This window comes from Mustelus asterias, chromosome 10 (assembly GCF_964213995.1).
Source record: "Mustelus asterias chromosome 10, sMusAst1.hap1.1, whole genome shotgun sequence".
Lineage (NCBI taxonomy): Eukaryota > Metazoa > Chordata > Chondrichthyes > Carcharhiniformes > Triakidae > Mustelus > Mustelus asterias.
Window position 1 is genome coordinate 32,680,623 of NC_135810.1, and position 13,854 is coordinate 32,694,476.

Sequence of the window (13,854 nt, forward strand, 5' to 3'; positions counted from 1 at the left end):
TGTGTGCAAGCTGTGAAATATGATTGTGAGGCTTGTAGCAATGCTAAGTGTGAGGGTGAGGTGAAGCTATTGATGTAAGGTATGAGTTGTGATTGATAGAGATTGTTGGTAGGAGTATGGTGCATTGAGGAGTCTGTGAGACCAGTGATGTAGTTGGTGGGATTTGGCCACTTGATTGTATGTTCACTGACCTTGACTCTTGTGTGAGGTCATTGAACCTGTCATTGCACTGTGTCCAGATCCTTGGAACTGGACTCTTGATATTGATTATCATGCTACCATGGCTAATAGTTCCCATCGCCATTGCAAAATTCCAGGCCCCTGTCAGTACATGGTATCCCTCCTGGTCTTCCTGGCCCTGTGCCAAGGCCTCCAGTACAGCGTTGGAAAGTCTTAGAGCTTAGTGTTGTGCCATTTTTGCGACCTCATCAAAAATATTTTTTAAAATCGCGGTGACTTTCTGGCTTTGCCACAGCAAGTTTTCCCGATTCAGATGCGATAATCCATTTAAATCCCTATTGACTTCAACAGGACCAGAAGATGCCGCCAATGGACGGGGCTGGAAAATCTCACCAGATGACTTTCTGCTCACGCTGCAACAGAAATGCATCTTCCCTTTAAGAGGTGCACGCTGACTTTGAGCAGCCACTAGCTTGTACCCGTTCCAGCTTCACACGACTTTGCACTCCCCGCTCAGACATGCAGCCACTCAACAAGAAACTTTGTGTTAGCTGCACACTACAATCATTTAAGTGAGTAGGGAGCCCAGAACTTGTGTGCTGCCTGCATGAGAAGCAACAGCTTAGGTCATAGAATCCCTGTGGTGCAGAAGGAGGCCGTTCGGCCTATTGAACCTGACTAAATCGCCAACAACAATTCCACCCAGGCCCTAGCTCCATAACCCCATGTATTTATCCCACTAATCCCACTAATCTACACATTTTGGGAAACTAAGGAGCAATTTAGCATGACCAATCCAGCTAATCTGCATATCTTTGGTGTGTGGGAGGAAACCGGAGCACCTGGAGGAAACCCGTGCAGACAAGTGTTGAACATGTAAACTCCACACAGACAGTCACCCAAGGTTGGAATTGAACCTGGGTCCCTGGCGCTGTGAGTCTGCAATGCGAACCACTGTGCCACCATGCCACCATCAATCATTCATTGTGATGCCCATTCCTACATCAGTGTTGTCCAATTTTGCCACTAAAAGTCCAGTGATGTAGTTGGAATCAAGAAGTGGAAGTCACTTTATGTTGGTGTAGCTTGTCCTGTCCTTAGTTTACATTTATACAAGATGCCTGCTTATTGTGTGCTGACAAATAGAGAATGTGGATTAGGATAGCTTTTATGGTTTGAACACTGTACCACGATTCCAGTTTTACTCCTTATTTAAATAATTGCTTAATTACATTTGTTTAAATATATCACAGTGGCAATGAATTGTGAGGCTAACTTTCTACAAACATTATCATTGTTAAATACTTTCTTTATTTAATGTAATGGGTTCCAGTTGAAATAATTCTGTAAATGCATGTGATATCATCCAGTCACCTAATCCTATTAGTTTAAACCAGTGATGCACAGGATAACTCCTGTGTCACTCTACATTACCATGTTCCACCTAAATTATCAGGCAACTGTGTCAAAAATGTATTTGACATGTGTCTTAGTGTCAAATAATTCTTCTATGTTTTAATATTTCTTTCAAGCAGGTTATCATTTTTTGAACAGAGGTAATAATTGTACTACAGTGTACCAAATTGATTCATTCCTCACAACAATTTATATACTGTTGATTTTTTGCTGCAATGACACAAAACTAGAATTTCAATTGCACTTTGGTATAAAATAAAGAAAAAGCCATTTGTGCTCAGTCTTTCTTGGTGTTGTGCAACCCTGAGTTATATGTTATAACCATTTGAATCTGCAGGTACCTGCCCGAAATTATGAATGACGGTCTGACTAATCAGATCAACAACCCTGAAGTAGATGTGGATATCACTAGACCAGATACGATGATCCGTCAGCAGATCATGGCACTTAGAGTGATGACCAACAAACTGAAGAATGCTTATAATGGAAATGATGTAAACTTCCAAGATTCAAGTAAGTAGCTTTTCTAATAGCCTTCATTCACAGATAGAAGTGTGATGAAGGGTGTGTGGAGATGTTGGACAGGACTTTTAGTTTCAATTGACAAGTGAATGCTCACTTCTTTGGACCTAAGAACTATGCCATGCACTTGTCAAATCAGCAAAACTGGACTCCATCATGCACAGCTTTTACCCAAGTTCCGTGTTTCAATGCAGCTATATGCAATGGTTAATGAGTATAGTGAGATCAGGAATTAATTTTGCAATATGCTGCTATGCTTAGTTATCAACTGTTAAAGCAGTCACAGTTATCTTCATGGAGGAGCTGTTCAAAAATGGGAAAGAGTGGGAGAGGAAGGGAACAGTGTGGAAAATCTGGACCACACTGGGGAAGGGGGGAATAGTGCCAGAACAATTGGGAGCAGGGAATAAAGTGCCACTAGGAAGTGAGAAATAAAGAAACAAATTGCTGACCTGGATGAGGAGCAAGATACCATCACACATTGGGAGTGGGGGGAAGCAGAAGAATAGAATGGGAGTAAAATAATGCTTGCTTATTTCTTTCTGACATTTGTAACCTTGCTCCGAGGTATTTCTCTCCAGCTTCACAGGTGCTTTTGACTATAGGTGGTTAAGATATGGTCCCTGGAAGGGTAGAGGGTTTTAGATCAGTTGGGCAGCATGGTCGGTGCAGGCTTGGAAGGCCGAAGGGCTTGTTCCTGTGCTGTAATTTTCTTTGTTCTTTGTTGCTCTATTGTATTGGTCTGACTCAGCCATTCACTGTTCTTTATCATGGGAACATATTTCCTGCGTTTTGACTGCAGTTGTGACTGCATGAAGTATTTATCTATATATTAGACAAAGTGCCTCCCAAATTCAGGAAAATATGATACATGATAAAGTTAAAGTTTATTTATTAGTCACAAGTAAGGCTTACATTAACACTGCAATAAAGTTACTGTGAAATTCCCCTAGTTGCCACACGCCAGTGCTTGTTCAGGTCACCTAACCAGCACATCTTTCAAACTGTGGGAGGAAACCAAAGCACCCAGAGGAAACCCACGCAGACTTGGGGAGAATGTGCAAACTCCACACAGAGAGCGACCCAAGCCGGGAATTGAACCCGGGTCCTTGACGCTGTGAGGCAGCAGTGCTAACCATTATGTTACCACACTGCCCATGATGTCAAACATAGTGTTAAAAATCAAAATCTGGGGTGAGGATATTCCTTAGTTTTCCCAGAAAGGAAATCTTGACAATGATATACCGTATACCCACTTCTAATATAAGTACAACACTGGCATTGAAAGATTACACGTTGGCACGTTCAGTTTTTGCAGAGGTTCAAACATGGGTTGACCATAATTTTCCAATTATTAATGGTTATGCATGCCTGAGTGTCCACTAGGCATTGCTAATGGGGAGGTTCCCACTGATCATGCAGACTGATGAAATGTACTCCCACCATAATTTTTCACAGGTCAAGAACATGGTTGATTCCACATGGCCATAAAATTCACCGTACAGGAAGAAAATCTTGTTTGATGTGTGTCCATAAAATCTCCTGGTTATCACAGATATAAATTGATTTATTTTTTGAATCCCATGTGTGCTTGCATCATAACTAAGAGTCACCCATAGAGATAAATGTTAAAAAGTAAGCTACAGCAAAAGTCAATGGAACTAAAAGTGGAAGAGTCACCAGAAACACTGAAGAAGTTGAAGAGGAATAGTGCAGGCTTTCTGCATAATTTTCTAGTTTGAAAGTGGTTAACTGTGCGCATGGGGTTGGCATATTCACACCTGCATTAAAAAAAAGAAAGAGGAAATAAGAAAATTAAGAAATTATAGGTCAAATAGTCTCAATCAATTATGGGCAAAAATAGAACACAGCATTCGTAACAGGGCTGATGAATTGACAGCCCAAGTAGACAAAAATGGGTATAATCTAATCACCATTACAGAAATATGGGTGGGAACAGAAGGGTATCCAATGTTTAGGAAGGACAAGTAAAAAGGAAAAGGAGGTGGGTTGCACTGTTAATAAAGGATAAGATCAGTGCAATTGTGAGAGAGATTCTTAGATCAGAAGATGAAGACATAGGGTCTTCATCTTTACCATTTTGATTCGAAGTGCTAAATCTGATAGTGATCCAGATCCGACTTGTAAACCTGTTCTCCAGCACCCCCATACGCACTCTGCCTGAAAAAAAAGGAGCGATTCTAAATCACGCTGCAGAAGCCTGTGGGCGGGGCTTATCGCGCCCAAAACGCTGCTGCTCCAATCGAAGCCTTCAACTGCGCATGCACAGTAAAAGAAAATGTGAAAAACGCTCCCCTGCCACAGCTTTATGCAGCCCGGGAGCGATGGTCCCCACAGACATTGCCCCAGCCCCACAACATAACTGTCCCTTTCATCCACCCACCCCCCCCCCCACGCTAGCCAGATGATTCGCGACCCCCTATCCCACTTCCCCCCCCCCTCCACTAATCACATGCAGAGTGGCAGCAGACCCCCCTTCCCTCCCCCACCAGAGATCCATCTAGCCCACCTCCCTCTCCCCCTCCCCACCAGAGATCCATCTGACCCGCCTCCCTCCTCTTCCCCTCCCGCCCCCCACCAGAGAACGATCTGACCCACTTCCCTCCTCCCCCTCCCCTCCTCCCCCTCCCCCCACCAGAGAACGATCTGACCTGCCTCTCTCCTCCTCCCCCTCCCCGTTCCCCCCACCAGAGATCCATTTGGCCCACCTCCCTCACCCGCCCCCCACCACCCTGGCCCATACCCCAGTCCATCCCCGTAACTCCACGCATTTATCATGGCTAATCTACCTAACCTACATATCTTTGGGGACTAAGGTGCAATGTAACATGGCCAATCCACCAAATCTGCGCATCTTTGGACTGTGGGAGGAAACTTGGCGGAAACTTGGTGGTGGATTGGGGAACTTCATTAAAAGCTGTAATGGTGAGCAGGCAACGACTTGCACTTAAAGAATTGATACATGTTTTACAGCAAATATACATTCCCTTGAGGCCGTAAAAGCTAACAAGAAAAGTGCCTAACTGTGCCTAATAAGAAAAGTTAAAGATTGTATTAGACCAAAGGAAAAGGCTCATAAAGTTACCAGAAAAGTACAAAGCTTGAGGATTGAGAGGTTTTTAGTATTCAGTAAAGGAGGACCAAGAAACTGCTAAAGAAAGAGGAAATAGAATGAGGGTAAACTAGCAAGAAACAGAAAGGCCCAGGCCCAGAACCCCAAGGTTTTTGGAAGTGGGGAGTGATTCATACATCTGAAGTACCCCAGAAGATATGGGGACCTACTGGAAATCCCCATGTATTGTCTGCATGGGAATTGCCTGGGAAACTTAAACTTCCATGGGGCAATTATCTGCATCTGGAACCATCCGATATTTAAATTAGAGACTTCAGTTGGTCCTGACTCTCTTGACAAAATAATTACCCAGGAAATGTTGGAATGGTTAAAAACATTTCTAACTCCTGGGTAATTATAGCACTCAACACCCAACCCCCACTCTGACTCACCAACTGGACCTCCCCCACCTGACACCATACCTCCAACCACCCACAGCTCCTGACTACCCTCATGGTCCCTAGACCAACCCCCCCCCACCCAACTTGCTTGCCTGCAAATAATGAAATCACAAATCATTAGCTATATTAAGATCAGATTGAAGACCACGAGTGTTCCAGATTGCTAAAAGAATATTGAATCAATCAGCCTGCTGGCAGAGAGAACAGTCTTTTGACAAAAATGTGGATTTCCAGAACAATTCAATAGTTATGTGACTGTCTGCTGATCTACTGATCATTAAAACTGAACATTACAGTGCATGTTAGACCAGTGGTTAGCACTGCTGCTTCACAGCTCCAAGGACCTGGGTTCAATTCCCGGCTTGGGTCACTGTCTGTGTGGAGTTTGCACATTCTCCTCGTGTCTGCGTGGGTTTCCTCCGGGTGCTCCAGTTTCCTCCCACAGTCCAAAGATGTGCGGGTTAGGTTGATTGGCCATGCTAAAAATGCCCCTTAGTGTCCTGAGATGTGTAGGTTAGAGGGATTAGTGGGTAAATATGTAGGGATATGGGGGTAAGGCCTGGGTGGGATTGTGATCGGTGCAGACTCGATAGGCCGAATGGCCTCCTTCTGCACTGTAGGGTTTCTATGATTTCTATGATTCTATAAGACACAGGAGCAGAATTAGGCCACTCAGCCCATCAAGTCTGCTCCGCCATTCAATCATGGCTGATATTTTTCTCATCCCCATTCTCCTGCCTTTTCCCCATAACCCCTGATCCCCTTATTAATCAAGAACCTATCTATCTCTGTCTTAAAGACACTCAATGACCTGGCCTCCACAGCCTTCTGCGGCAAAGTTGTAGTGAGAGTCCAAGAAACAATTGAAGCATTTGTTATCCTTATAATTCAAAACTTTTATACTTAATCTAGTGATATGTATGATCATTGTTTCCGTCAGTTGGCTTAGCTCAGTTGGCTGGACAGCTGGTTGGTGATGCAGAGTGATGCTAATGGTACAGGTTCAATTCCCATATCTGCTGAGGTTTTTCATGAAGGCCCGCCTTCTCAACCTTGCCCCTCGCCTGAGGTGTGGTGATCCTCAGGTTAAATCACCACCAGTCAGCCTATGGTCATCTGGCACTATGGCAACTTTACCTTGCTATTGTTTCTATCCACAATATAACCATTGAAGTATATTTTAGCTCCTCATGCTTTGATGGAATTACAGCTGTTTGCATTCCTATTGAATCTTTACTTTTAAAAATCCTCAACATGTTTCGGTGAGAAATCAGGACAAATGGATGCTGAGCCACAGAAAGGATTTGGAGGGATGTCCAAATGCTTGGTATAAGGATGGGTTGAAGGAAGAAAGGAACAAAGTAGACAGACAGAAGGATTTACAGGCGAAATCCAAAGGTGCAGCAGATGAAGGCATAGCTGGATTGGTAGAGCAAAAGTGCAAAGTGATGCACGAGAAAATTGGAATAGGGCGTTCTGGAAGGTGGTGTAATGCTATGGGAGGTCACAGAAATAGTGATGGGTGAGATCATGACACTTGCTCTATATTTTGGGACTTCTTATAGCTTTTTGTTTGAAATGTGCCCGTCATCATCAGTGGTCCAGAGCCTGCTCTCGATCTCAGCCACTGCTGAAGTGGTCATCTGTTCTGGTGCTTTTCCTAGGGGTGGGAATTGCTGACAGTGCTATTAGGAGATCAGAAAAAGCCCAGTGGAATTTCAAGTCCATGCTGTTTTGGGAACTCTCTGATCAAATGGTCAATTTTCTTCTTTTTTTCAGTTGATGAAGCAAGTGGCTCTGGGAGTGGTAGTGGCTGCACCGATGAAATGTGTCCTCCAGAGTTTGACTTTGCAACAACCGAGGCTCCACCAGGGTCCAACAAGAGTGAGTCAGAGGGTTCTACAGCAGTCAGACCTTGCCCGCATTGGCTGGCTATATTTGTCATCTCTCTACTCCTGGTACTACAAAGACAGTGGAGATAATCAGTGACATACAATAGAGATACTGCCTTTAAATCAAGGACAAACACACTTTTCCCTTTGGATATGCCATCAAACACACAACTCCATCTTAGAACGGTAACAGTTTTAAAGCAGAGAGGTACTGTAGCCTGCTGCCCCTTTATCCAAAGACCACCAGGTACCATTAGATACAGTCAACCAGTGCAAGGTTGCTTTATATTCACTCAGACCTCAGATGAAAAGAAAAATTCTCTGAAGATTGCTCGCCTGCAGTTGGCTTCGTTTCAGAAACAGGACATCATCCTCTCTGCTTATTTTATGCAGCTAAAAAATACAGGATTCGATAAAACTTGGCCTGGACTTGTTATGATTTATACATTAATTCTGATTTTAATATCTAAGTTCTACTTTTACAGTTTCCATGACACAAAAGGAATGGCTGCAAAACATTCTGGATAATAGGAAGTATATCCGATGTTTCTCTTTACAAAGACTTAGAAACTAACAGCGAAGTTCAGGAAGGACAGTGGTTGAATGAATCATGAATATTGTTGGTTTAGTGGCACATTTCCCCTCAACCAATCAGCCACATTGTTGGATTGTCAGTTAGAAAATTTGAAATATGCAGTTTTGTTAACAGATGAATTTATAATTGGCTTTTTTGTAAACAGTGAACAATTTGAAGTGTTATAGAGCTTACAGAACAAATGACTATACAAACATTATTATTGAACAGCTGGTGAAAAAAAACAAGTATTTGGTAACAAATAAAGGGATTTAATATTGTACTGTTAATAAGACATGTGATACGTGCCATGTTGCCAATCAGAACAGAAGAAAGATATAGGAAGGTTATATCCTCTGACCCAGTTGCTTTTTTGCTGGTGATTCTAATCCAATGAAAATGGTCCTGTATGTGTATCCAATTATCCCTAATGCTCTTCTATTTGCCTGTTGTTCCATGTCTTCTTAATAGCTTCTTTAACAAGTTATAGTCTTACAGATGCCAGCCATTTAAGAAACTCGAAAAAAGCAAAACTCTAGTTTTATTTTCAACTTTTAGTTCTAGTGGTAGTCATCTATTTTTATATTAAAATTTTTAGGTAATTCCAAATGTTAGCTCAGGGTTTAAATGTCATTGTATTACCTGCATTTTACCATATCTCGACTGCTCAGCACAAAAGTGACTCCGGAACATTTATATTGCAAAAGGTCAAATTATACAGTTGTCGAAACACCAGTTGACAATGTGTTCTTGTTGACACCACTCATATCAGAAAAAAGCATCTGACATTTGTATGGGTTTTGCCTTTCTGTGACAGGTAAATCCGTAATGAGCGGTTAAGTTCACTTTTTTACATGCTATCTATCTGACGTAGTCTGGGCGAAATTCTCAAGTTTTGCAATTGCAGCATGTATTATTGGAGGAAAAATTAAAATCCATGCCTTTCAACCCTTTGAACATATTATGCAGCTTTCAAAATGTGTGCATGCTCCTGATATAAAGCTGAACAACAACGCTTAAAACCTTGAGAAAACATGCTGAACCAAAGAACATTTCTAATGTGTCAGTATTCTGAGTGTAACCATATCTTACCTACACCAAAAAAACTCATTGCACCTAATCTAATATGGCATATTTAATACGAATGAGCATTAATCTTGCGAGTGAACTATAATTGATTTTTCCGTGCTGGGCACACCTGAGAGTCTTTCTCCTAGGGCAATTTTGAACTTCTTCTATGGGCTCCATTATTGTGTTATCAAATCATACAATGGCACAGCACAGAAATGTCTTTGATAAAGAATCTAGTTAGTCTCAGTCCCTTGTTCTTTCAACATAGCTCTGCAAATTTTTCATTTTAAAGGATGTATCCAATTCCCTTTTGAAAGTTACGATTGAATAAGCTTCCACCTCCCTTGCAAACAATGCATTCTGGATTGTAACAAGTCGTTGGATAAAGATGATTCTCATCTCCCACTTGACTTTTTCACCAGTCATCTTAAATCTGTGTTCTCTGGTTAGCGACTCTTCTGCCAGTAGAAACTTTATCTCCTCCTATCAAAACCCCTCATAATTTTACACACCACTTGTTTTTTCTCAGGCTTTTATTTTTTGTACTCACTGTAGGGCTAATAATCTTTGGACTGCAAATGCTGCTTTTTGTTCAACATGTATTGAGTGATCCTGTTAGACAAAATCCAGAAATATTGTAAAATTTACAGTCTGAATATGAATAACATAGCTGTTAGTTAGAAACATTACAATCAAAGGTGGATAAGGCCACAAGAATGTGATTGGTGCAATAATCAATGACTTGACATGCCACTTTAAGTTACAAAACTGTATCATTCTAATACACCTGTGAAAAATGGATTAGATAAAAGCAGCACTTCACTTTAGAAAACATTTACCTAATCCAGCGGGCCAGGTGTTTTGAGCCTCAGATTTCTTCTTGTGCATTGGATTCATGAGTATAACAAGAAATTTAAGGAAATTTCACTCTGCTATGGACAGCTATTTAAACAGTATTATTTCTGTTTGTTCGTGGGATTAAGTGTTACTGGCAAGGCCACGAATTGCCCATGAGAAAGAGGTGGTGAACCACCTTCTTGAACTGCTGCAGTCCACGTGATGTAGGTACCCAGTGTTTTTAGGAAGGGAGTAGATGGGTTTGGAGCATTTGGATTCACATTTGGAACCTGTATTATTATTTTCCTTCAAATGGTGGGTGAAAAATGGAACTCGAATTTGCATTCTGTAAGCTAAATTGACAAGCTTCAACCTCAACTGGAGTTTGGAAAGATCACTGTCCATTCATATTAATGGAATTAACGCTCCATTCATTAATACATTTGATACGGTTGATGAATTCAAAATTGAGAACAAATTATGAAATAAATATAAACAAAGTTTGGTGAATCATGTTTATTCCTGTGCTGCTGGAATCATGGAATTATCATCAGAAAGGTAGCTGGCCTAGAGTGTATTATGTGGGATGTAAGGTTAGATTGATTTCTTGATTTCTGGAATTTTGAGAGAATAATTTGCAAAACCTTTCCGAGAGAGATTGAGCCAGTTGACTACAATCTCTGGATTATACATTTACTGTGCAAGAAATAGAATTAATAAGAAACTGAGTGGCTTTCAGGTTGTGTTTTCTTGTATTTTTCTGAAACACCCAGAGACATCTATGCACAATGGATCTATGTAAGTCCATTTTAAAATATCACCACTCCATATCCATTAGCATAAAACATACAGTAACATTTTTAAGATACATACTAAATGGATTAAATGGTTCATCACGCAAGAGAAGTCTGTTGCCTCCACTGCTCTAAAGAATCTAGCATTAGTTAATAGGTAACAATGGAGCAATTATTCAAGAAGCCAGCAAACCTTTTGGAATTGCATCCCAGAGTTTGAAAAGAGGTGGCTACTGAAATAGTGGGTGCAATAGTTTTGATTTTCCAGAATTCCATGGATTTTAGAATGGTCACCATGAATTGGAGGTAGAAAATGTGAGCCTGCTAATCAAGAAAGAAGAAAGAGAAAAGGTATAATGGGTCAGTTACATCAGTCATCAGGAAAATGATAGGTGGTAACAGGACAATTGGTCAGTCACCATAGATCTATCAAAGATAAATCATTTTTGACAAATCTGTTAGAGCTTTTAAACGTTGTATTAAGCAGAGTAGAAAAAGTAGAACCAGTGGATGCAGTGCATTTGGATTTTCAGCACAAAAATAGGGCTCACGGGATTGGATGTAATTTATTAGATTGAAATTTATGCAAGGAATAATAAATGGTTCATTTTCAGGCTTTAACTAGTGGGTACTGTGGCGATCAATGCCAGTGCCTTAGTTATAATAATGATTTAGATGAGGGGACTGAATGTAATGTATCCAGCTTTGGCTGACAATATTAAGCTAGGTGGGAGAGTAAGCGAAGAAGTCGATGCAAAGAGATGTAGAGAGGTGAGGTGAGTGGAAATGTGATGTGGAGAAGTGTGAAGTTGAACACTTTTTGTTGAACAAATTGAAAAGCAGAATATCTTTTAAATAGCAAGAGACTGTGAAATGCTGTATTTAGAGCTGGCTCGAGGGGCCAGATGGCCTACTCCTGCTCCTAGCTCTTAAGTTCGAGAGGAATCTGGGTGTCGTTTCACATAATTACAGAAAGTTAATATGCAGGTATTGCAAGCAATTAGGAAAATAAATGGAATGTTAGTCTTTATTGCAAAAGGATCAGAGTATAGGAAAAAGAAAAAGTCTTGCTGCAATTATATAGGGGCTTGGTGAGATCATACCTGGAGTTTAGTGCACAGTTTTGATCTCGTTACCCAAGGAAAGTTTTACTTGCCTGAGAGGGAATGCAGAGGAGGTTCATTAGACTAGCTCCTAAAATAGAGAGATTAGCCTGTGAGGAGATGTTGAGCAGAATAGGTCTGTGTTTAGAAGAATATTGGGAGGATGTCGCAGAATAAGAGGTTGACCCTTTTGGACTGTAATTAGGAGAGATTTTTGGATTTTAAGGGAATCAAGGAATATGGGGATCGTGCAGAAAGGTGGAATTGAGGTCAAAGATCAACCATGATCTTACTGAATGGCGTGACAGACTTGAAGGGCCAAGTGGCCTTCCTCTGCTCCCATTCCTTATGTTCTGATCTTCTCCTGACCACACATGATAACTGCTGCGACACTGTCACGTCATTATTATCTCATTAACATGTCCTTTCCTATTTATTTTAAGGACAAGGAATTGTGTGTATGAATTTATGTGTGTGAACACAAAAGAGAAAGATTTTCTCCACTATTTGTGGAAAAATCAGCAGCACAGATATAAGGAGCATGTTTTTGATTTTGCAACAAAAAGCAGTCAGATGAAATCCTTTCCCAAAGTAACACAGTGTGCCCCTTCAATGCTTAACTTAAAGCTCATTGATGTACCCATATGAGGGAAAGATGGGGCTCCTTTAATCAGACATGTGGAATAAGTTCATATTTAAAGTAATTGAAGTAGGTTAAAAAGAGACAAAAGCAGCTACTAATAAATTATTCTGCTTTTTTACTGAAATGTTTGCAACATGTGAAACGTAATCGGAAAGACAGATGAAGTAAACACTCCTGAAGCGAATAAAGACAAAGGTGGAACTGTAGCGTTATTACTGTATAAGTTATTACTTAGGTACCAGCCATTTCAAGTTTCCAGTCCCAACACTAACAATACATTGTTCATCACTTATGTTCTTTGAAGTAGACTAAAACATTATGTTGTAAAGAATGTGGTGCAGTGCTTCAAATCAAGACAGCAATAGCAATGGTGTGATTTTCATCACCCTGCAATAAAGTAATGGGACATGATTGTTCCAGCAGGGTCACAGGTTGATTGAACTCATGGAAGCTGTACTGTTCTGCTGCATCTGTAATGCTTTCTGCAAGGACAAAAATCAATTTTGCGGCACCAAAGCTTTAGAAGTTTTATGCTCCAGTTTGTCAGACTCTGGATATGGTGTGAAACATGTCTGTTTTTACTCTCTATACAGGAAGTGATACAGTTTGAGGAAACCGGTGCCATTTTTAATTATTTCACACTCTCATTAGGGATGAAATTTCTCTTCTTACAAATTTCATCAAAAAAGTTGACAAGTAGAAAACTGTGTTCCCTGCATTATGCTCATGCCAACCTTTTCACTAGCATTTCTTTTACCGAATAAGATTCTGCCATAATACTAAACAAAAATGTTTGACATAAACTTACTTGTAATCTTCATTTGATCACGTATTAGCCTTAATTTTCTAAATACTTCCTTGAACACTCAGGAAGAATGGTATTTATCAAAATCTGTAATATTTCTAAGATGAAAGTTTAGTATGCATTGTATGACATCATCATCAACCAATATAATGCAGAATCTAGTAAAGTTATTGCTGTTAAGTGAACAGCCTTAGGTTGATGATCTTTTATTCGGTTACAGTGCACAAACTATCATATGACCATATAACATTATGTGATACAATATGTTATTTTCTGGTATCAAATAGTCAAATAAAGCTTCCTATCATTTCAGTTTGAGTCATGTTGTAGATTTGCAATTGTGTTTTGTCACTCAATCCTGTTGCATTTTTCATCTACTTTCCACATATTACAAAGAATACCAAATGAGTGATGTGCAGGGAGCTTATGGACTTTTGTTTTTAAGTTTGAAATTATTTGATCAGCTATTACCAAGCCCTATTT

General features: G+C 40.4%; 1 protein-coding gene across 2 annotated transcripts in view; it reads left to right on the top strand.

The window, feature by feature from the left end:
- Nucleotides 1–13,854, top strand: part of gpc6a (glypican 6a) — a 1,457,751-nt gene that overhangs the window by 1,090,669 nt on the left and 353,228 nt on the right. Inside the window, exons 8-9 of one of the 2 annotated variants that reach the window (XR_013498862.1) lie at nucleotides 1,934–2,109; nucleotides 7,432–8,125. Coding sequence is in view for 1 of the 2 variants with exons in the window: in XM_078221645.1 (XP_078077771.1) it covers nucleotides 1,934–2,109; nucleotides 7,432–7,634 (379 nt within the window). In the remaining variant the exon portion in view is untranslated. Of the gene's footprint in view, nucleotides 1–1,933; nucleotides 2,110–7,431; nucleotides 13,683–13,854 lie in introns of those variants that run through there. The other variant, XM_078221645.1, reaches the window with a different exon arrangement.